The 24150-nt window shown below is 35.0% G+C and overlaps 1 protein-coding gene across 1 annotated transcript in view; it reads left to right on the top strand.

Annotated features, from left to right (window-relative positions):
* Diaph3 (diaphanous related formin 3) overlaps positions 1–24150 on the top strand; it is a 455034-nt gene that overhangs the window by 46174 nt on the left and 384710 nt on the right. Inside the window, exons 3-4 of the mRNA XM_005338141.4 lie at positions 417–593; positions 18935–19039. Coding sequence (XP_005338198.1) covers positions 417–593; positions 18935–19039 — 282 coding nt within the window. The remainder of the gene's footprint in view (positions 1–416; positions 594–18934; positions 19040–24150) is intronic.

Consider the following 24150-nt stretch of genomic DNA (forward strand, 5'->3'; position numbering starts at 1 on the left):
TGTCACACCCTGCTTCTCAACCTGTTTATGCTATTCCAGAACTTGCCTGGTGATGGGCTGGGAGTAGGACACTGAGTACTAATTTGGTGTCACCACTGTATTAGGGAAATTGCCTTTGTAAAACTTCTTGGTTTTTCTACTCTATAAAGCAAAGGTCACTTGTTACTAGAATCTGTAATTGAATGATTTTAAGATTAGAAGGAATGATTTTTGAGGTTGTTCGATTTCTCATCTACTTTTAGATAGGATGGTTTCTGAAAAATTTTCACCACTTTTTATTATTAAAGATTCTGTTTCCGAATGCCTCTTGAAATCACAGTGACAATATGATTTCCTCTGTTTTTTCCACTTTTGGAATTAGATAAATGTTGGGAGAGGGAATGCTTATATATGTGCTCTTTTATCTTTCTATGTAGCTGGACAAATTTGCCAGCATAAGAATTCCAGGGAGCAAGAAAGAGAGAACTCCTCTTCCCAACGTGAAGACTGTGTTTGCAGGCCATGACTGCTCATCAGCACCTTCAGAGATCATGGGAAGCATCCCAAAGCCACTGTCAGAGAATGAAGTCCTACAGCTTTTTGAAGAGATGATGGTAAGAATTTTGATTCTCTATAAAATGATGTGAAGTCTGTTATGTTCCTGTGAAAGAACTTCAAACATATTTGCAAGTTAGGTTTTATAGGGTGATTGCAGATGTTTCTGAAGATAGCACTTCAACCATAGTTGGCTTTTGGACCATGCTTTTTTGTGTGTGCCTTTTCTGCTAGACACATGGTGTCATTTGAGGCCAGGTGATTCTTTGAGTCAACCTGTGGTATTTCCAAACTAATTTGACTAATAACCCACATGTTATGTATACTGAAGTCATTTGCTATAAATAAATGCTAATTTAGTCTAAATAAATTTATTTACATATATAGTTCCTACTTCCAAGTTGCTTATCTTCTAGGATTCCCAACAAATATTTGAAAAATGAGTAAGAAATGTCAGAAAGTAGTATTTAATAATTAAGTTCTTTGTAAGTTCATTGTAGGAAGAACTACATTAGTTTTTATATATCTAATTACTTTCTGTGAAAACCACAATAGATAGAGTATTAAGTAGTTTAGGAAAATTTAGTAGAAATGGTGAAGGAAGCCAGGTCTCAACTCAGGATAGGATTTGTGTAGGCAGAGGGTGGGGAAAATCTTTGAGAATAATGAAATGACAATGAGCTCAGGTGTAGAGCTAGGTCAAAAACAGGTCAGATAAATTAGATTGGAGTGATAACTTGAGTCAGATTAGGAGAGGATTTTGTGTGTCATCCTGAGGAATTGTCTCTTTTTTCTGAATCATGACTTACTCTGGTTATGTCTGTTCTTCTGTGTATTGTTTTTGACTGCCTTATCAATTTTTAGAGAAATTGATAGCTCATCTAGCCCACTCCACCCCGTTTTTGAAATTACTTTCTGTGTCCTGTGGTGTTTTTGCACCCTGCCTTTCTTAGCTTTTATTCTATAGCTAGCCCATTTCACCAAGAGGAACTCCATTTCCACAGCGAGAGTGAACAGCTGGTCTAACTCATCAGCTGAAATCAGTGACGTATTTGCCGTTATGCTGCCTTATTTTTTATTCATCACAAGATTTGTGTCCAGTATTACACATGGAGGTTCAGAAGACACCAGAAAGAATCCATGCCTAGTTTGTGCCTTCAAAGGGTTTTTCATAGTGTCAGTGATTCCTAACTATTTATCACTGAGCATAGTAGAATTTTGGCATGAACCCTAGACTATGCCTGGTCTTGTTGAAATGCTAGTTTTGATTTGTTAACCACATAACTCCTTCTCCACTCTTTTCATACTATGAGTTGATATATTTTCAACCAAGAACCAGAAAAAGCAACCTTTTCTCCTTTTGGTAGCCTTTTCCACTATTGGTAAGGTTTGTATGAAACCAGCTCTCTTTAGTGTACTGTTAGTGACTTAGGATGGTAAAGTGCCCTTTTCTTCCTCTTTTCCATGCCCTGTAAAAGGAATCACTTATTTTCATAACCCTTGAAATTTTGGAATGGTAGTTTTATGGCTCACTTGTGACTGCCTTACGTTTTTTGGTCATAGTAGTAGGTGACATATGAAGGAGCCTGTTGATGTTAAAGATTCATGGAAACCACATTTTATTACCACACACAGTTAAAAGGAAAATTACCCAGGAAGTATTGAATATTGTTTGTTATTTTTGTTGTTGATGTTGCTGTTACCCAGGAAAGGAAGATGATTTGTCAATTTTAGTAAGACTATGGGGCAGATGGAAATATGAATTTTTGAAGTATTGACAGAATACTTCTTTGATAAGTGGGCTAGATCCCTTGTTAAACCTAGAACAGGTCTGCCTGAGGCAGATCTTCTGCAGTCAAGGTTTTACTTTGCTCAGCAAAAATAAAGTGAAACTGTTGCTTTGGTAGGACTATTCAGTATGCTAAGGAATGAGTCTGCCTCACTAAGTTATTGTTCAAAAATAAGAAACAGATTCTTTACTTTCCTTACTGATTCTTTGAGTAAATCACAATATGCTGAAGGGAAAAGGGGCTGTTGATTCCAAAGGTGAAAACTAAAGAAATGAGAAGGATCTTTTCCTCCTCTAAATGTCAATCAGTGATATTAATGAGACTTTTCAGGGTGCCACATTTAAAAAACAATTATTTTTACAAACTTAAAACTGTTTCTATGTGAAGAATGATTCAACTGGATTTGATTTTTTTTTCTTACACATATCTCCATTAATAAAAACTGTTTGAGAAAGTTACATTTAATAATTGGCCATGCTAACTTTTTGGCACTTGCACCTTTGGAAATTTCATGCTAAAAATTGTATATAGTTCTTTGTTTTGGTGGTATGCAATTAAAAATATATATATTATTACTTATCAATTTATCAAAAGTTTAATTTTTATATGAAGTAAAAACTTGGTTTTAGAGAATGCTTCTTTTTTTCTCCTGAAGACAGTCCTTTTGGAAGACTGTGTTGACTTAATAACTTAATGAGTGTGAAGTACAGCATAAGACTTGAACATTTGTACTCATTTAGCTTTTACTTAGGATATGGGTTTACTGCGTCTCTATAATACTAAAGTAGTGATGAGCTTTTGGTTCTACTTTTTAAGGACTCTTTCCCCATTTGTCTTTGGGGAAAGTTGGAGTTTTACCCAAAACTTTTTACCCAAAAGCCCATCTTGGTTCCTTTGTGGATCTTAGATATAATGTGAAATAGTTGTGTTCATCACTGTCTGTGTAGTTGATTTCTGGAGTTTCTTCCAGTGGTTCCTTTTATACTCCTTGTAGATACACATAGCTGGGTTTTGAAGCTAAAAGTGACTTGTTTATTCCAGCTTTTGCCTCCAGCTCTTGCTCTCTCAACTTATTTTTCCCTGACCCTGAATAAAATTCCAGGCAGGTTCTACAGCTTTATTGCTGTAGGTGGTAAAAACCATGGCTTAGGTTAAATAACTTGGTTTTCATCCCAAGAAAACAGTTGCTTTTTTTCTTTTGCCAGCTTGCTCTGCTTGGAGCCTGCAGAAGGCTCTGCTGATGTGGTGTGGTTGGCTTCTGCTTCCTATCCTTGCCTTTCTGCCCTACTTTCTAGACTGAATCTTTCTCCTCCAGGATAAGACTGGAGATGAGGAGAGACAGGTACTTCCTGCTCTAGGGCATTTATAAGCACCATTGGTATCTTGGGATGTTATGTTAATTTCTTATTGCTGCTGGCGCAAATTGCCATGGATTTAGGGGTTCAAAACAACATAAATGGACAATAGTTGTGTAGATTAGAAATACAGCTTGACCTCATTGGTTCTGTGGGTTTCTTGAAGCTGAAACCAGTGCCAGCTGGCTAGGCTCCCAGTACAGACTTTGTGAAGGATCTTCCAAGTTTATTGTTGTTGTTGGCAGGATCCAATTCCTTGCAGTTGTAGTACTGATGTTCCTGTTTCTTTGATGACTAACAGTTGGGGACTGCTTTTAGTTTCTAGAGATCCCCTGTATCTCAGATACATTGAATCTGTCTTATGCTTACAATTTCTGACTACTTGTTTTGATGTGCAAATCTTCTTCCTCTGTTAGAGAAAGTTTTCTGCTTTAATTGGCCCCCTTTATGTTTTCCAGATAAACCCAGATAATTTATTTTTTGTAAGATTCATTATGTTATTTACATTTGCACAGTCCATATAATGTAATTCATATATACAGGGTCCAGGGATTAGGGCAGTATACCTCTCTGTGTGGGCCATTCTGTCTGCCATAGGTGTGGAAGATTATATATGCTGTTTCTTTGCTCCTCTGGCCTGCCTCCTCCTAATCTCACCTGTAGTTCCCATGTCACTGGTGACTTTTCCTTTGTTGGCTATCTGCCTTGTGTTCTGTGAATCTATTACTCTGATGAGGTTACCTTTTGTAAGCAATATTTCTTGGATTTCTCAGGCCTGAACCACCCCTGGGATACATATTGTTTTGGGAAGCTAATAATATCATCATGTTTCTTCCAAATCCTGTCTGCTACAAAAAGAGTGGTTTACTCTGGTGGTTTCTATCAATACCTTGTAATTTTTCTAGCTGTTTTGTTTGGGGCATTTATTCCTTTAACTGTAAACAACTTTTTGATATTTTAATCATTTTTGCAACATGTGATATTGCTGACCATTTTCACTCACTGGCATTTCTTTATTCGCTTTGGGAAGTGTGATACCTTTTTTCTTGCCTGATTTTCATCCTTTCTGAATGGTTCTTTCCATATCTCCTCTTCTGTCTGTTCTTTTATTTCCTCTGAGTGTTGCTTTTGGTCCATGGCCCCCTGTATTATCTTTATCCACTGCGTTTTTTTTTTTTTTTTTTCTGTGTTCTTCCTAGGAGACTGGAGCCCTTCTGTGTTGTAGACTGTCCCCTATATTTTGATACCTTTCTGTGTCTTCTATAGAAGAGCAGCTTCAATCCAGCTCTTTAAAAGGTGATAAACCTTAACACACAGAAACTGAATGTATTATATTCCTTAAAAAACAACAATAGATTTCTATTCCTTCCTTCTTTAGTTCTCTGACTAGGAAGCACATACTGAAATCTGAATCAACTTGATACTGTTAAAGCATTGGTCTCATCCATTTACTTCTATGTCCTTATTAGCTCTGATTACATTTCTCCCCTGCTTTCATTAAAGTTTTATTAACTCTTACTGGGGTATTGCAGTGGCTTTCTCCATTCATCTTTCTAACTCTGTTCCTTAGCCCAACATTACTCTTCTTTAGTATCTATCTATTCCCTCCCAGATTTGAGCATTGCTTACCCTGCTTGTCAGAGCTGCAGTGCTCGAGTCAAGAGTTCTTTTTAAAAATATATCTGTCTCTACACTAGATTAACTTAATGTGGTATCAAAATCCCCAATAAATGTCTGTTGAGTTCGTTAAGCTAAGTGCAGTGTCCTAACTTTTAAGATTTGTAAGATATTATATTTCTATTCAGATCCTAAGATTAGATGGAGATTAACTTTAATTGCTAGTCTTCCCAATAACACAAAAACATTAAAATAATGAGTAGAAGAGATTTTTTATGCATTCATACCTTTTTTCATTTTCTCACTTTCAGTTGAGAGAATGAAGCTTTGCAAGCAGGGTTATGTATCAGAATGCTATCATTAACAGGCATTAAATGAGTGCCAATCACTTCACAATCATTCTGACAAAAATTAACTTCTGGACTTCTTGTCCAAAATTATGTGGTGGAAAATGGTCTAATCAAATTGCTCAAAGTACTCAGGTATAAAGAATGATGCTTTAATCTTTTCCTGGGAAGATATTTATTGAGCTTTATTATAAAGTAGGAGAAACACATTTATTTGATGTCATCATCATCTCTTAGGCATGTGGTGAAGTGTCTCCTGCATCAAGAGCTTAGATGACTAATGCATATATTGTCTTTTTAGTGAGGGGAAACAATGTGGATAATACTAACAGTACTCACATTTGATTTTGAAATAATTTTCAATGTATAATCTAAAGTGGAATATACTTCAGGAGTATTTTCCTAATTAGAATACTTTAGGCATTAAAAATATAAAGAACATAATATAACCATAGATATAATTGAAGTCCCTTATATTGCTTCCAATTTAATTTTTCCTGGAGGTGAACTGTGGGTACTTTTCATTCTCATTTGTGAACTAAACATTTTTCTGTGTAGTAATGTACAAAAACACCCCTTTTCCTGTGAACTACTTGCTGACTCAATGACAGGATAGAAAAGGATTTCTTCAATAATATACAAAAGGCACAAATCATAAAATAATTGATGAATCTTACCACATTGAGTTTTATGCTGCTGTGCTTGAAACCCCATCAAAACTGAAAAGACAGGATTCAGACTGGGACTAGTTATCTGCAGGCTCAGATATCAGCTGAAAAGTTAGGTTTGGGCTAAGACAAGATCAGTAAGGGCTGACTCAGTGTCCCATAATCCTCCAATGGTTCAGTGTATATTTTCTACAAATAAGGACTCATCGTTGTAACTATAATACAACTACAATTCAAATGAGAAAGTTAACACTAATTGGTTTCTACCAACGAATCCTAAGACATTGTTCACGTTTTACTAGTAGTACCAATGATGCCCTTTATAAAAAAGTAATCTGGTTCAGAGTCATGCATTGTGTTTAGTTGTCATGTTTTAAAAATCTTCAGTCAGGAATAGTATCTGTCTTTGCTCAGATTTTATGAATTTGATGCTTTTGAAGATTTCCGGGTGGCTAATTTGGAGAATGTCCCTCTTTTTTCATTGCTTTTTTAAGACTTCTTAAATTTTGCAAGTCTGTTGAATGTAAATGGGATACTTTGTACTTTAAATGATTTTTTTTATCATAAGTACAAGTTATGTTCTTTTATCATAAGAACATCTTGTCACATGTCTATTGATTGTTTAATCTACATTTTTGTGAACTTTTTGAATGTTCATATCATTTACCATTTTGGGGGGATTTTGTCTTTTTCTTATTGATTTGTAGAATTTTTACACATTATAAATGATACCCACATGTCCAGTTTGTGTATTGCCAACATCTTCTTCCATTCTGAGTTCCATCTTTTCACTTTCGGTGAAATTATTTAAAATTTCACATCTTTTATTAGTTATTCTTGGGTTTATTGCTTATATTTAAGCACTCTTCTTTTTTTAAATCAGAATATAGTTTACTTATATTAGAGCATTATAGTTATACATAGTAGTTGCATTTATCCTGACAAAATCATAGATGAATGGAATTTGATTTCAGTTCACCATTCCCTCTTTTCCCTCTCTCTTACTTCTCCCATCCTCCCTTCCCTCTACCATTCTCCTCCGTCTACTCTATTAGACTTCTTTTTGCTCATCTATTTATTTAAATTTGATTGATTATTTTTACTTCTATATAAAGGTGAAATTCCCAGTGTAGGTACATAATCTGGTTTAATAATCCATTCTGCATTGTCTCCTTTTCCCATCCTTTCACTCTGCCTCTTGATCTCCTACACTATTGACCTTCCCTATATTTTTGTGATATCCTTCCCTCCTCCTCTCCTTTAGTTTACTTTAGCTTCTGCATATGAGAGAAAGCAATTGACCTTTGAGTTTCTGAGTCTGGCCTATTTCAGTTAGCATGATGTTCTTCATTTCTATCAATTTACAAGCAAATGCCATAATTTTATTCTTTATGGCTAATAGAACTTCATCAGTTATATATACCACTATTTATTCATCCATTCATTTATTGATGGACATCAGGGTTGAATCCATTATTTAGCTAGAGTCAATTGTGCTGCTATAAACATTGAGGTGGCTGTATCACTACAGTATGCGAATTTTAGTTCTTTGGGAAAAATACCAAGGAGTGGGATAGCTGGGCCATATGGTGGTTTCATTTCTAGGTTTTTGAGGAATCTTCATACTATGTTCCTGAGTGCAGTCCCTTAAACAATGTATAAGTGTACTCTTTTCTCCACCTTATTGTTGGCATTTATTATTGTTTGTATTCTTGATCATTGCCATTCTGACAGGAGTGAGATGAAATCTTAGTTTTGATTTGCATTTCCCTGATTGCTAGAGACGTTGAACATTTTTCATCTATTTGTTGGCCATTTTTGTTTCTTTTGAGAAATTCTATTTAGTTCTTTTACCTATTTATTGATTAGGTTTTTTTTTTAAATTATTTTTATATCCTGGATATTAATGACCTATCAAAGGGCAGGTAGATGACTAAAGATTTTCTCCCATTCTGTAGGCTCTCTCTTCATGTTTTTAATAATTTCTGTGGCTGTGCAGAAGCTTTATATTTGATGTCATCCCACAAATTGATTCTTGATTTAGTTTCTTGAGTTTTGGGGGTCTTGTTAAGGAAGTCTGACCCAACACCAGTATGACAGAGTTTTGACCCTATCTTTTCTTCTATTAGTTACAAGGTTTCTGGTCTAATTCCTGTCTTTAATCCATATTCATTTGACTTTTGTGAACAGGGAGAAATAGGGATCTAATTTCATATTTCTCCAAATAGCTATGTAGTTTTTCCATTTGTTAAAAAGGTTGTTTTTTCTCCAGAATATAATTTTGGCACCTTTGTCAAATATCAGCTTTAAGTATGTGGATTTTTCTGAGTCTTCTATTACGTTCCATTGGTTTTCGAGTTGATTTTTATGCCCATACCATGCTGCTTTTGTTATTATAGTTCTGTAGTATAATTTCACATCAACTATTTTGATGCCTCCTGTGTTTCTTTTCTTATTCAATATTACTTGGTTATTCTGGATCTCTTATTATTCCAAATAAATTTAAGGACTCGTTGGGATTTTAATGGTGATTGCGTTAAATCTGTTTATTGATTTTGGTACATGGTCATTTTGACAGTATTAATTCTGTCTGTCCAAGATGGGAACTCTCTCCATATTCTAAGGTCTCCTTCAATTTCTTTCTTCAGTGTTCTATAATTTCTGTTGTCTTTTACTTCCTTGGTTAAGCACGCTTTCTAATAAAAATAATTTTGTTTTTTGGTTTGGTATTCAGTAACCTTGTTGAACTCTCATTAGTGGTTTTTATTTTATTTTATTTTTTAGTTGTAGATGGACACAATGTCTTTATTTTGTTTATTTTTATGTGGTGCTGAGGATTGAACCCAGTGCCTCACATGTGTGAGGCAGGCATTCTACTGCTGAGCCATAACCCCAGCCCTTCTCACTAGTTTTTGTTTGTAGATTCACTCAAATGTTCTGTGTATATAATCAGAATACTTGTGAATAATAACTTATTTTTCCATTTTTTTGGTTTTATAACTTTTTTCTTTGCACTGAGTACTTTTGTACTATTAAAAGTTTTATGAGTTGTCTTTGACTATTTAGAATGTTTTTTTTGTATCTTAGATTTTATTCCAAATAGAATTAAATAATAAGCAACCTGAATTAGAGGTAGAAGATGTTCTTTGCTGAAAACTTCTATGTGCTTGCCTGATACTTGCTTTATTCTCCAAAATGTTTTATTCTGCTCTCAGAATGAGGCTCAGACTGGCCAATTTTAAGATGCCTTTTCTTATACTCCAGAAAAAGTATTAATATTTTTTCCTCTTGTCCAAAAATATTTAGTAAAGTCCTCCCCCGATTTTTGCATTATATTTATATTAAATTGGCTTGTCCTCACTAGACTGGCAAGTTCTCTAGGGTCGACACTTGACTCTGTTAATTTTTTATCCTTCAAATTAAGTATGTCCTGTGTTATTGATTATATGAGTGAAACTGTATATGCTACATTCATTTCTTGTTTCATGAGACAATTTTCCAGTCTTTTTTTTTTTGTCAGAAACTTATTTTATTGGATCATAAACATTTATCCTTACTCATTTTTGTGCTCATAGTGCCTTGAACATATTGTATATATTCAGTAGTGAATTGTCAAATGTGTTGATTTGTTTTTTTTCTTGCTTTGGTAAATACCATGTTGAAATAATCAAATGATATGTGAGTCTTCATGGAGTTAAATATCAGTATGTTTTTTGTTTATCTTTCTTTTTTGCAGTGCTGGGGATCAAACCCAGGGCCTCACATACACTAAGCAAGCACTCTACCACTGAGCTACATCCCCACTGTCTTGTGTTCTCAGAGCTTTATAGTTCATTCAACAGAATATCTTTGCCTGGGGTAAACTTAGGATCCAGAGGAAAAAAGAAGAACTCAAGTGAACAGATAAAATCAAACACTACTATGTATGCTTGGTACTTTTTAATATTGTCGGTGGGAGTAGGATTCATCTATCTAAATTTGGTCTACGTTGCCACTCTTTGGTACACACCAATTACAATTTTTCTTTTTTCTACCCTTTTTTCTTTAATCCTTGGTATTTAGGGATTTATGCATAGCTCTTCCTCTAGTCAACTAAATGAGTGCCTATTGAGTTAAGCACATAAGACATACTATAAGGGTCACCAGGAGACTGCATGTAAAGAAAAATCAACGAAGACCTCTTTTTGTCAGTTCTTGTGTTTATTGACTGCTGTTTAGTCCCACCATCACTTATTTTAAGTATTAATATTATTACAATTCTACTTTCCTATATTATGAGCATTTTTAATATTTCACCTACTAAAAGGCATATTTAAGGTTGGTAATATCAAATGGGGAGAGGTTCTGTGGGAATGCTTTTTCTGATCTGTTAGTTTTCATCTTTTTTCTTTCACTATTGAGTATAAGTCAAAAAGTTCAAGGGAAGGTGGTTTAAGAGCAATCCAAATGATCCAAATAGGAGGAAGAGGACAATAGTGCAAGGAGATTGTCATGTGGGTTCATGGGTTGTGTTTGTTGGGGGATAATATCAATGTGTGTTTATTTTTTCTAGATCTAGATAAATGAGAAAATAAATGATTGAGGAGCTGTGATTTTTGCTTGGTGACAGTTTGCAGTACCAATAAAATTGTTAGAAATTTTAAAAAGATAAACATTACAGTATGTTTTACCATGCTGTTTGACCAGTCAGGAGGTTTGCAGGCACATCTTCCTCAACTGGGAAGGTCATTTCTCAGTCCTGTTTTTTTTTCTATAGAAAGGTCACTCTTTGGATCTGAAGTCAAACCGCTGTTTTCTTCTGTATGTAATTTGCAAGGAAATGGTTATTTGTTTTTTTAGAATTTTCTTTTAGTTTTACACGGACACAACACTTTAATTTTTTATTTTGTCTTATTTTTATGTGGTGCCAGGGATCGAATCCAGTGCCTTACACATGCTAGACAAGCACTCTACCACAGAGCCACATCCACAGCCCAGATTATTTGTCTTGAAAAGTTGAAAAAGCAGATGAGTTAATGAAACTCTATCAGTGGCAGTGTTCTTTTCTGCAGGGTTACAGATAGTTGTTGGCAGTTGTGGGTGTTTGTGCATGTGCTTGAACAGTACTTGTTCAAGCAAGGTTCTCTTCCTAAACAAATGAGACTCAGACCACACCCTGCAAATTTAGAGTGCTTCTTGTTTGTTTTACTAAAATTCATACTATATGAGACATAGGACACTTGAATTTTTTTCTTGATATCATCATTAGGATAAATTGAAATTTTTTTTTTAATTAAAGTAATTCACATTCTTCCCATAAACTTCAGGTTGCATTTTTAGTTAAATAATACTGTTTATGAGTTTATTGTCAATATCTGGGTAAATGTCATTTCTCTGGTGGTTCTTCTATTAATGAGCTGGCCACCTGACTTCCTATTAATTTTAAAGAAATTGAGTAAAGACAGTGTGAGGAGAAACAAGAAAACTGAACCCAACTATTGATAAAGCCCCAAAATTTGCCTGTTTATAATCACATTTATATAAAATAGATTGTTATAAATATTTATATTGAAACAGTAAAAATGGATGGAAGGTAAAGGTATTTTTAAAATTTATTTGTTCACATCTTGAATATGAAAGATAGTAATAATTATGTTTTGGATCATTCTAATTATTTCTAAACCCCATCTAAAATTAAAAAAATTGCTGAATTATAGAATTAGATATGATTCATTTAGTCTGTCCTACTTTAGAGGGTATAATGACCTGGAAAGGGTCATGAAATTTCCTACTTTTTGTCAGCAAACCATTCATGGTAGTAAATATCTACCTGAATGTAGGGATGAACATTAGTAAGATCTTTGACATTGTGGATGTTGAAGAGAAATTCAGATGTGGTTAAAAACAGAAGTACACTTTGAGAAGAACTATGGGTACGTTCCTGGAGAGACAATGGGGGATAATTGTGGGTCTCTTCTGAAGATGTGGGTATAGCAATGTAATGTTAATAAGACAGAGGATGTTACCAAGAATAATTATGTTGGCTTTAACCCATGAGACAGAACTATGGAAATCAGACGATTATTGACTTTCTTTAATTAATTTAAAAAATGAATGCTTTTGCTATTTCTGTGTTTCTAATTTTATCTTCCAATATTATACTTACTGATTCATATGGATGTTTGATCTGCTATAATACAGCAGTCATTTTGAAACTCCTGTCTTTCCTCTGTTTTTCTGTAGTGTTTTTCCTTTTTGATTGAATTATCCTCACCTGACCATCTTCAACAACTTACTGCTTGTATGTATTGGTGTTCTACAAATAGTCAATCATTTTAAATTTAATTTGTCTCTCCATGGTGTTAACTATCCTACTCAACTTGATGCATGTAAATTTAACGAGCTTGCTATCTTGAAAATCTACATCCATGAATGAAAATATTGAGCTTAATGTTTATAATTCAGTTGAAAAAAATGTCCACTCTATTGCTATTCTCTGCATGATAGCTCCTTAGTGTTCTAAATAGTTGCATGTATGTGCCCAGGTATTAATATTCATTTTTTTTCTTTCCTTGGCTTTACCAAAGAAAATGTGGAAACATTTATTTTGTTCCAGCATTTTCTCTGTCTAATGTGGAGTCAGAAATCAGTAGTAGGAAGCCGGTATTCTTCTGGTTTGTGGCAACTTCTGGCCCTGTCAAACCCACAGAATCTTTTGGAGTATCTGAGAAGGTGCTGACTTGGTGTGAGAGGTCTCAGCCCTCTCTACTCCTTTACCAGGTGCCACAGGGAAGTGTTCAATCACACATTGATCCTTTTCTATATCCCTGATGTTGTCCCCTATAAAATTGATGGATTTAGCTTCGCCTACCTTGTGTTGGTAACACTTTGAAGATTCTTCTTGGTGATAGCAAAGCATGGAACATCAAGAATCAGCACAGTGTTGGCAATCTTAGTGTTCAGCTCCATAGTATTAGACCCCCAGGAAATGGGATTTAATACTGGAGACCAAAAAATATGGGAATAAAAATGGGGAGACTAGATTGATTAGAGTTCAAAAATAAGCCACAGAACCATGGTTAACTTCAAGAATTCCCCTGAAGTTTTTCTCAATACCTCAAGTTGAGGTATACAGAAGATATAGTAGATTGACATATACAGGAATAGAGAAGGGGATACCTAAATTGGTTATTGGTAAGGATTAAATAAAGCTTATAAATTTAGCACATTGCCTAGTTCAGCCATTTAACCATTATTTCAGATCATAGGTTTTTGGAAAAGGCCATTGGGAAAATGAGTAAGAAGGATGGTTTCAGAGGGTAGGGTTAGATGAGAATGGGATGAAGTATAAGTAACCAAGGACCTTGTGTTTAGGAAACTCAAGAGTGCCTTGTTTCTAGCTTTGGGTTGGACTTTTGTTTTTATCCAGGTTCAAACTCTTGGTCTTACTAGTCTTGGATTTGTCTTCATAGTGGTTTCTTCCCTTCCCTCTCCTTTGTCTTCATAGTGGTTTCTTCCCTTGCCTCTCCTCTCCTCCATCCATTCAGCTAGTGTGTGTTTACTACAGCAAACACTCCCAAAACCTAGTTATTTATTTTTTTTTAGATTTTTGAGGACTTGTCAATTTTTTAAATGAAAGAGTGATGTTCCATTTTTATTGTTTTCAAATTATTCATAAAATTGTTCAAAATATTTTAATTTCATCCTTCTCCCCACACACCCAGTATGGGGGATTGAACCCTGGGCTTAACTACTAAACCACATCCCCAGCCCTTTTTTATTTTGACACAGGGTCTCACCAAGTCATTTAGGCCTAGCTAAGTTGCTGAGGCTGACTTTGAATTTGTGATCCTCTTGCCTCAGCCTACTGAGCCACTGGGCTCAGGCATGCACCCCCCATTACAGGCATGCACCAACCCATGCTTGGCTTATTTTAATATTTTAAAACTTTTACTTTGAAATAATTTTAGCATTGCAATTTTAGAGTTCTTCTGTACTCTTTAGTTGGCTTTCCCTAACATCAGCATCTTATATAACATTAGGACAATTATTAAAAATAAGAAAAAAAAACATAGATACTACTAACTAAATTGTAGACTTTATTTCCAGTTATGTCTTTTTATATTCCAGGTTCCAATCCAAACCACACTTTGCATTTAGTCACCATGTCTCCTTTGCCACCTCCAGTCAAGGACAGTTCTTTATGTTTTATGACCTTGACACTCCTGGTTATTTGTGTAAAGGGTCCTCAATTTGGGTTTATCTTTTTTTAATTTTTCTTTTCTCCTTTCTCATGGTTATTGAGGAATATTTTGGGAAGAATACTGTAGAGGTCATATACCCTTCTCAGTATATCTTTATCAGGGAATAAGTAATGTGTTAACTGTTTATAGAGGGAGGGATTTCCTGCTCATTGCTATACTAACCATCTGGAGGAAGGCTGGCAGGAAAGTAGGTCCATTCAATGCTGGCTTTGAGGAACAAGAGGAGAACTTTCTGTAATGAATCTCCAAAGATGAGTCAGGGGCAAGGAAAGCTTTTAGAAGAGAAATCAGAGTGGGACAACAGGCAGGAAATATCCATGTGTAGGCTTAGCTAGGTACTGTTAATCAAAAATATTTTGGTATTGGGGGAAATTCATGGGATCCAAAAAAAAAAAAAAACCCCAAAAAACAAAAAAACCCCAAGTTGCCAGGAAAGTACCTTATTCTAGAGATTATCTCTTCCACAGATCACCTGTGTCTGTTTTTGTCCCAGTCTCTGCCTCTAGGGAATCTCACCTAAGACAATGGAGATACAATTGAGCAAATAGAAACTGAGAATTGTGAAAATTAAAGACTTTCTCACTGTTCTCCCTCGCTGACCTTTTGCTGCTTAGTTTGTCCAATAGCCTTGGGAGATACTTGATTCTTCTGGACATACAACATATGGACACAAAGTTTCTAGGAAAAAGTTCTCAGTACATTTCCCAAGGACTTTACCATTTCTAGAAGTTAACTAGCATTGCCTCATGAGGTTTTCTTCCTGTAGCCTGCTTCTTTATAGATTGAAAATAATTTGTTCTAAAAATCTTGTACCTTTATACTTTGAAATATGTGTTTTTCCCCCCATCTCCATTGCTCCCTTGTTCCTTTTATAAAGGGCAAAGCTTATCTTTGCCATTCCATTTCCTCAAGGACATGCAGAGAGTAATGACCTATTGCATGCAGTTCCATGCCAACTGGGTGCTCCTTGACTTTTTGTGGTGTTGGGTAGTCAATTCCTTTTTTGTGGCCTCATTTCTTCATTTCATTTTGTATTTACATTGAAGCTATCATCACAGTTTTGTCAGAAAGATTAGTGCTATATATCAGCAAGAGAGGTGTCATTAGCCAGAGGAAAACAATTGGAGAATTCCAGGTCTTTTTCTTAATTCCAAAAGAAAACACTGGCCAGAGTTCTCCAGAAAGGCATGAAGCAATAGAATATATACAAACTTAGTGATACATGAGAGAAGGTTCATGACTTGAGAGAATATGGAGACTGTTTCTTGAAAGGCCTTCTGCAAGCAGGAGAATGGGGGAAGTCAGAAGTGTGGCTCAGTCCAAGGCCAAAGACCTGAGAAGCTGGGTGGGGGAGAAGTGAAGCAGACATTGGTTCAGGTCTCAAAATCTGACAGAAGAAGGGTGTCCCAGCTAAAGAAGGGAAAATGAATTCACCTTTCCTCTGCCTTGTTGTACTACTTGGGCCCTTAGTTGATTGGATAGTGCTTTGCCCAATTGGGTGAGGTTGAATCTTCTTAATTAGTCAATTGATTCAAATGTTCATCTCTTCTGGAATCACCTTAAGAGATCATCCAGAAATGTTGCTTCACCAGCTGTCTGGGCGTTCTGAATCCCAGAGATGAACCTCAAATTAACCATCAGGACCCCTTCTGTATATGAACTCATGTCCTCTGGAAACATCTTTCTAAAAAGAAAGTGGCTGCTTTTCTTTTTCTTTGAACTATCCATCTTGAAATTTTAATTCAGTTTTGGCCACAGGTAATGGGCTTTATGTCTTTTAGTATTCTGTATCTATTAAGTATTTTAATTTGCTGGTTAAAGAGGCTGAGTTATGTTTAACAATTGGAAATTAATAGTGAATAATTTATGACAGATTCTCAGAACTCTTAGGTTTCCCCCACCTTTTATAACAATTATCCCCTAGCTTCCCCATTATTTGCTTCCAGTAAGATCTTTTTATTTTTACTTTTAACATGATAATTGTACATACTGATGGGGTAGGGTGTGGTATTCCAACACATATACAATGTTCAATGATCAAATTAGGGTAATTAGGGTATCTCTTAACTCAAACACTATTTCTTTGGGTTGGAAACACTCAAAATTATTTTAGTTATTATGATGTAAAATAAATTATTAATTGTAGCAACCCACTGTGCTACAGAACATTAGAACTTAATCCTATTATCTCCTCATACCCATTGAATAGCCCTTCTCTTTTCCCTCTCCCCTAACCACTTCCCAGCCTCTGGTTAACACTGCTTTGTACTTTCTATATGATCAACTTTTTTAGCTTCCACACATGAAGGAAAACATGTAATGTTTGTCTCTTCCATGCCTGGCATATTGCTAGTGAAATTATTTATATAATACAAGCTACCTATATCCATAATTAAAAAATCAATATACCACCTTTCTGTACTACATAATTAGTTTGTATTTCAGTGTAAAGTGGCACTGACTATTGAAGAAAGTAAAGAAACATTCTTGAATCTCCGGTTCATACCGCTGTGAGTACAACACTACAGTACAGACTGACACAGTGTGCTGTTTTGAGGATTCAGATGTCACAAACAGTATTGGCCAGGGATACCTATGTTTCAGAAATGGAGTAGAACTATTGATAAAGCTTAAAAGAATTGTAAGTATAATTTACAGAATAGTTGGATTCTTGAGAAATTTGGTGTATTAAAACCAGGCAATACAAAATACATAATATGTTACAATTTAACAATTGGTTCCATTTTACAGTTTATATCTAATTCCACAATCTTTTTTTTTTTTTAAGAGAGAAAGAGAGTTTTTTTTTTAATATTTATTTTTTAGTTTTCGGTGGACACAACATCTTTATTTGATCAAACCCAGGGCCACCCACATGCCAGGCAAGCGTGCTACCGCTTGAGCCACATCCCCAGCCCCACAGTCTTTCTTATTTTTAAAGGTCTGTGAATCTCTTGTAGGTACAGAACATTTTTTTTTGTCCTGTGAGTATAACCAGGGAAAATCTAGCAGGGATTGCTCCTATAAATGCTTAAAGCATCACTTTAGTCACTTTTAATCAGAATGCCTCTAGAAATTTCTAAAACTGCTAAGTGGTAGTAAAGCCTATTGAGAATTATTGGTTTACAGAAAAAAATGAAATAAAACAAGCTATTATTCACCTAATTTCAAGGATATTTCTAACTGGAGTAGTGACAAGAGTGGAATTAATAATTACTACCTTTTATTGAGGTGTCAAATGGAACAATTTCTAAGATCTCAAATATTTCTCTCAAGATGAAGTGAAGGGAATTTTGAATTTTAAGTGCTTGAGGTTTGGTGGCCAAAAACTGAGTTGGATAAAGGCATAAACTTCAGTACCCAGTGAGTGTAGCTCACTTATAAAAATTGGCAGAAACTTACTTACTGTTAAGTTTAAGTTTGGATAACCTGGTCAATAGATGACCCAAAGTCCTGATTTTCATGGACCTATTCTGAGTAGACATGGAGTTGATGTATATACAAGTCCTTAACATTGCTTATCACATATGGCCCAGGGCTAAGGCTGGCAGGAAATCCCTTTGAGCTTCCCTTCATTTTCAGTCATTTCTTTCTTACCTGTCTCCCTTTCTTCTGCTCTTCAATAGCAGCCTCTTAAGCAACGTAATTGATAGCAATTCATATGTTTGTATGGATATGCCTGACTTGTATTTTTAGTCAGTTACTTCCATAGGGACATATATGATGCTTAAACGCTTATTTTGGTTGGTGCTCTTGAGGAATGTTAGATTTTTAGGTGGTACCTGTTTATCTTAGTGTAACTTTTATGTGCTTTAGATCTTTCAGTTAATAAACTAGTTAATGTTTTAGAAAGAGATGGGGAAAAATAAATTAAAACCATAAGATGCTTTGTCATTTGCTGGAATCAGTTCTAGTGATTTGATTGTGTGGTGTTCTTGTAGCTTTCAGAATCGGGGAAGTAGAAGTTTATTTACTTTCTAATTTTTCTGGTACACAACAGCTCTTTCAAAACAGTACAAGATAGCTTCAGGTTCAGCTGTTGTAAAAAAATAATTAAAATTGTGAATCCTAATAACCTTAGGAAAGGCAGAAATTTGCAACTGTCTAATTATCCATAGTGATGTGAATATAACTTTAATAGCCTGCTGTGAATTTAGATTTTCTGGTAAGCCTTTTACCTGTTAAACTCATCTAGAATACTTTCTTCTCTCTCTCCAGCTTTCCTCTCTCTTCCTTTCTCTAGGCAGAATTACACGTAAATCATTTCAAAACAATTAATGCTGCTTTAGTCACAAATTATTGATTTTTCCATTCATAGCGTATATAGAATTGCCGCACTATTTAGATTCTAAAACCAGGCATTTTAATTGTGTTTTCCAGGAAGATATGAATTTAAATGAAGATAAAAAGGCACCATTGCGGGAAAAAGACTTCGGTATCAAAAAAGAAATGGTGATGCAGTACATTAATACTGCTTCTAAGACAGTAAGTAAAACTGTCAAGTTGAAAAATATTGCTGAAACATGATGTTGTGTGGAAAACAATGCCTTTGTTTAATGAAGTACTGAAGTGTGTGTGCCACTGTAATCAGAGGGCTTTTGAATGTATGATTAAAGGCACATGAAGTGTAATACATTTGTTTAAAAATATTGCCCATCTTATAACTTTTAAACTATGTTTTTGACCAGTTACATTGGTAAGAAACATTGTGGTCTACTGTAAGAGATCTTTCCTTGTTGGTGAATTAAGATGAGCATTGATTTCCAATGTCACCTATAAACAAGCATAATATTTGTATTGTAGGAAAATGAGGCTAATTTTATTCTACCTAAATCAGAATACATAATGGGTATACTTTTAATGTGAGCTTCTTGAAGGATAAAATTATCTTGTAACAAATTATAAGTGCAGGTATTGAAAGGAGCGTTGAACTTCCACATGGCTGCCAGGTTTTCAGGAAAACATAAAATATGTGGGCAGAAATAATGACTAAATATCTAAGAAACCATGACTGGCATAGAGAATCAATGCATTCATTTCATGGAGCAGCAAATGAACTTGACTAGTCATGTACAAATTGTAAATAAATGAATTGGATGAAAAATATAAAATGGACACTAAGAAAGAAGTGAAAGACAGTAGAAAATGACCATGGCTAAATTTAAAGTAGAATTGAATTAGAAAAGAGCAGCTTAACACACTAGTTTTCACAGAATACTTTATCCTAAGGCCTGGTTACAAGGACATAAGTTATTTATACTTTAACTCCATTTATCTACTAGACTAGTCTGTGAATCTGAGGTATTTCTTTTGGAAGAAAGATTCAAGTGGTGTTTAATTTTTAAACATGTCTCACATTTTGGTAGCCTGATCAGTTGTAGAAATCACTGTGAGTACTGTGCTTTGTCCAGTTCTTTATATAGATGGGCTCAGTGTCCTGCTGTTTAGATGTTGATACTAAGTGCTTTTGCCCCTTAATGATACACATAGACATTGCAGGTCAGCATTAAGGGTATATGAGTCAGAGCTCTGTTGTTTTGATCTGCTTATTTATCTTGTTTGACCCCAGGCATCTTATTTTACTTCTCCGAGCTTTAATTTCTCATTCTTAAAATGGGAAAACCTACAACATACCCTTATTATCAGCATTAAATCGTTTATTCCAATTTTAAACTGGTGGCTGCTGCTTGTGGTAGTGCTTAGTAGCAATTGTTTTTCCTTGTGATTTTTTTTATTCTTGGTATTTAAATCATACCATAATTAATAGTATGTGCAAAAGTATATAAGTAATAATACACATTTACTACTTATAAGTTCACATCTTTGAGATAGTCATTTTCTTATGTTTACTGAGTGTCCAAATGTCAGGCAGTCTTTTTAGGCACAGGAGATGGGGCACTAAGATATTCTGCTACTTGTCATTGCGCACCTTTAACTGAAACACACAGATATACATGTAATAGTAGGTGAAATGCGATGTGCAAAAAGAGTGAGAAGAGATGATGGAACTGTATAGGATAGTCAGTAAAGACAACTATTAGGGAATTTTAAATCTACCAATCATGAATTTACTAAATAGAAGTACGAGGAATACTACATCAGAACTGGTTTAGAAAACCTGATATATTAATATATTTTAATTCTGGAATTTGAGATAATAAACTTCTAAGAGAAAAACAAACTGTTTTGGACTTCATAATAGTGGATCTATTTCAGTTTGCATTTGCTAATTTTAACTTTTAATCCTTTAATCATTTTGGTCTAAGATTAGACTTTATTTATCAAAATTGGGTAATTAAATTATCAGACTTGAGTAAATTAGTTATCTAAAGGATCATTACAGCATTGACTCATCTAATTAGTGTGTGGAGGATCATGACTTTTTCTAGGAGAGTTCTGAATAATTTGGCAGATGGTTAACATTATAGAAAATTCAAACTGACCAATCATGTTTCTGCTTGGGAAGTAGAAACACATTTTATTAACTCTGTAGACTTTGTCATGCCACTTTATTTATATTAATGACTATTGAAAAAGTTAGTGTGAAAAACAGAGCCAAAATTTGTAGATGGGTTGTTCTAGAGAGGATAATGCCAAGTACGTGTCAAGTAAATTTATTATTTGATTTTTGCTTTGAGATATTTTTCCTTCCCGGGTAGTCATTAAGATTATCACTGATACCTGCAGTTGATTTGGAAATATTTATAAACATTAATCCTAAAAGTAGGCCTAAAGTAGGTAAGGTTAGTTTTTAGAATAAAATGGGAAAAAATAGGGAAAAATGGCATCGCTCAAACTAGTTATTACCAAGACTTATGTGTGAGTTTTGGTGGTCAAGATGCAATACTGACTTTCTGCAGTTAGGAAGGTTTATTAAATTAAGAAACGATCATATTAGTGGCTGACAATGTCAGATTCATTTTTTTCTAATTTTGTAGGGCATAGGCATGTGTTTGTCTAGTACATGGTATGAGGCTTCTGAGAAATATTTCCCCTCCCTCATTTAAGGACCCCACTTTGGAGAGCTGTTCCCTCTGTGCTAAATAGTTATGCAAGGTTATGAGGTGCTTGCAGAGTGGGATCCTGGAACTGCTGCTCTGGCCCAGTGAAGTCCTCTTTCTAGCCCCTTCCATTATGTGAAATGAGACATGTTTTTATTTAAGCTGCTTTGAGTTCTTTTCTTTGTTGATGTAATGGCTTCATATGTCATCCATATACATTTTTGCCTATGTGGGATCTCTCTAATTCGCTCTGACAATTATAAGGACATTGTAAAAACCCTACCGTTACCCAGCATGTGTTCACTCAGAGAATAGATGACAGAGGTACTACTGGCCCTGTGTTCATTCTCTGGTAAATGACTCACTGAAGAAAATTTTTTTCATAGAGAATATACAATTTACTTAGGTTTGAGTTTCTAGCTGGAGAGTGAGACTACTGTGCAGTTGGTAATAAGGATCTTGAAAAAAGTTAAGTAGATTAGACAAAGGGGAATGAAGGAAAGGGCAGGAGAATATGAAATGGAAAGATAGTGGAATGAATCTGATGTAAATTTCCTGTGTGCATATGTGAATACACCATAGTGAATCTCTCCATCATCTACATCCATATAACTGGGGTCCCAATTAGAATAAGATATATTCCATGCTTGTATAATTATATCAAAATGGACTCTACTCTTGTATACAACTAAAAGAACCAATAAAATAAAAAATAAAAAAATGAAAACTAAAGTGATTGTGAAGAGATAGGCAAAATGGAAGATAATTCACAGTTGCCAGAAAAAGTAAGAGGAAACTTATGGAGCAGAACAGGCTGTGGTCTCTTAAGCCACTATTATGAAGAGCCATTTCAGAAAACACTCGAAGCCCGAATTCAAATCAAAGAGAGCTTTATTTACCTGGCCAGGGACTGTCACCCACCCATAAAGACTGAAGCTCTGTGGGAGAGCAGCAATTTCCTGGCCTGTGTCTTGGGAATTTAAGTACAAAAACCAACTTGGTTAGCTACATCTTGGGTCCGAGCAGGTGTTAGACAACTGTATCCTGAGTTTGGTCACTTAGTGGGGGTGAAAATCTACTTCAAAGTCTTGGGTCACCAAGACCACCATATCCTGGGTTAAGTACATTTTGTGGGGTACAAAATACAGTAAACAATATATTATATGAAAACAACTTTCATTTCAGTTTCTCAGAAACAAATCTTGTAACAGTTTTTATAGAAGGCAGCAAAATAGTGTCTTAGGCCTATGACAGTTCTTGCTTTATAATTGCCTTATCTCACTTATCAAAATCTTATATCTATAATATATGTTTTTTACTAATCCGTAACCTATAACTTAAACTCTTATTGATTGTATTTATCACTTCACACCATGACAGCCACAGCTGCATAGGATTTTCACTGTTTTCCAAATGGAAGGGACTGAGAAATGGTTAACTGAACCATAAGTATTGTTATTATTATTTTTTTAGTGTGGCTTATTTTTCATTCTTGTCTTCCCTTAAAATGCTTTAAGCAGTTCTTCAGATATTGCTAAAATATGGTTTTTATAGTCAAGATTCTTGTGCTTTATGTGGACAAACCAGATTTGGGAGATGGATCCTAATATTTGCTGCCTTTTCTTGGTTTTGTCTTCTTTTTCTCTTGTATTGGGTACATCAAGCCCTGTGTCTGTGACATTAGGGTTTATGTCAGTGCTTATTTTCTTATTGGTATTTTGAGCTGTGTTTAGGGTGAGCTGGCTCCATCTACATTATGTCTGAATAATGTAATACAGTCTCCTATGACAGGGTTCACAGGAAATCTTGGATTAATTTATTCATAATTAAAGAATGTATTAAAAAGGACTACTGTTCATAATAAGATTGAGAGTGAGATATTTGCTTTATCACAAAGAATTAGTAAAATATATATGCTATATTTTCCTATCTGTTGAGAGGAAAGAGTCTTTGTGTTCCACCCTGAGGTCTTTCAGGCTAATCTGTGGCAATGCAGAACTGCAGAAGGCCTGAGAGTTGAAATCCTTCATGCCAGAAGAGTACAAGGAACCCCCTGAAAGGAATGGGAGATCCTGTGTAGAGGAAGAGGATCAGAGGGAGTAGGATTTAAGAGGAATGAGGAGAACCTGAAAGATATCTGTGTGGTATCTTTGTGTGCATGAAGAATTTCTGGGAGAGAGTGAAAAATGTGAATGGATTTTTGATGGAAAGTGCTTTCCTGCTATCTTGTATAATGTGTTATGTCTCCCTTCAGCAGAGATGAACCTTTGCTCATTAGTGAGTTAGGGCTTGAATTTCCCCCAATTTTTTGTACATTAATATGAAACTGTCCTGCTAGTTTGCAACTAGACTGCTTTCTGTTAGCATGTAGCCTTCTTTTTTGGCTGTGGATAAAATACTTTAAATATTTCTCTTTGAAATGCATTCTTCTAGTAAAAGCCCTTCTGAATGCAGTAGCATGTTGCCAGAGACTGCCATAGGGTCCCCATCCCTCCATTTGTTTGGTACTGGCTTGTTTCACAGCTACAGTGACATGGCCATTTAGGTGGATGGCTACCTCATAAAACTCAGATTCTTACAGAGAACATCATTCTT

The sequence above is a fragment of the Ictidomys tridecemlineatus genome, chromosome 6 (assembly GCF_052094955.1).
Source record: "Ictidomys tridecemlineatus isolate mIctTri1 chromosome 6, mIctTri1.hap1, whole genome shotgun sequence".
In the NCBI taxonomy this organism is placed as follows: domain Eukaryota; kingdom Metazoa; phylum Chordata; class Mammalia; order Rodentia; family Sciuridae; genus Ictidomys; species Ictidomys tridecemlineatus.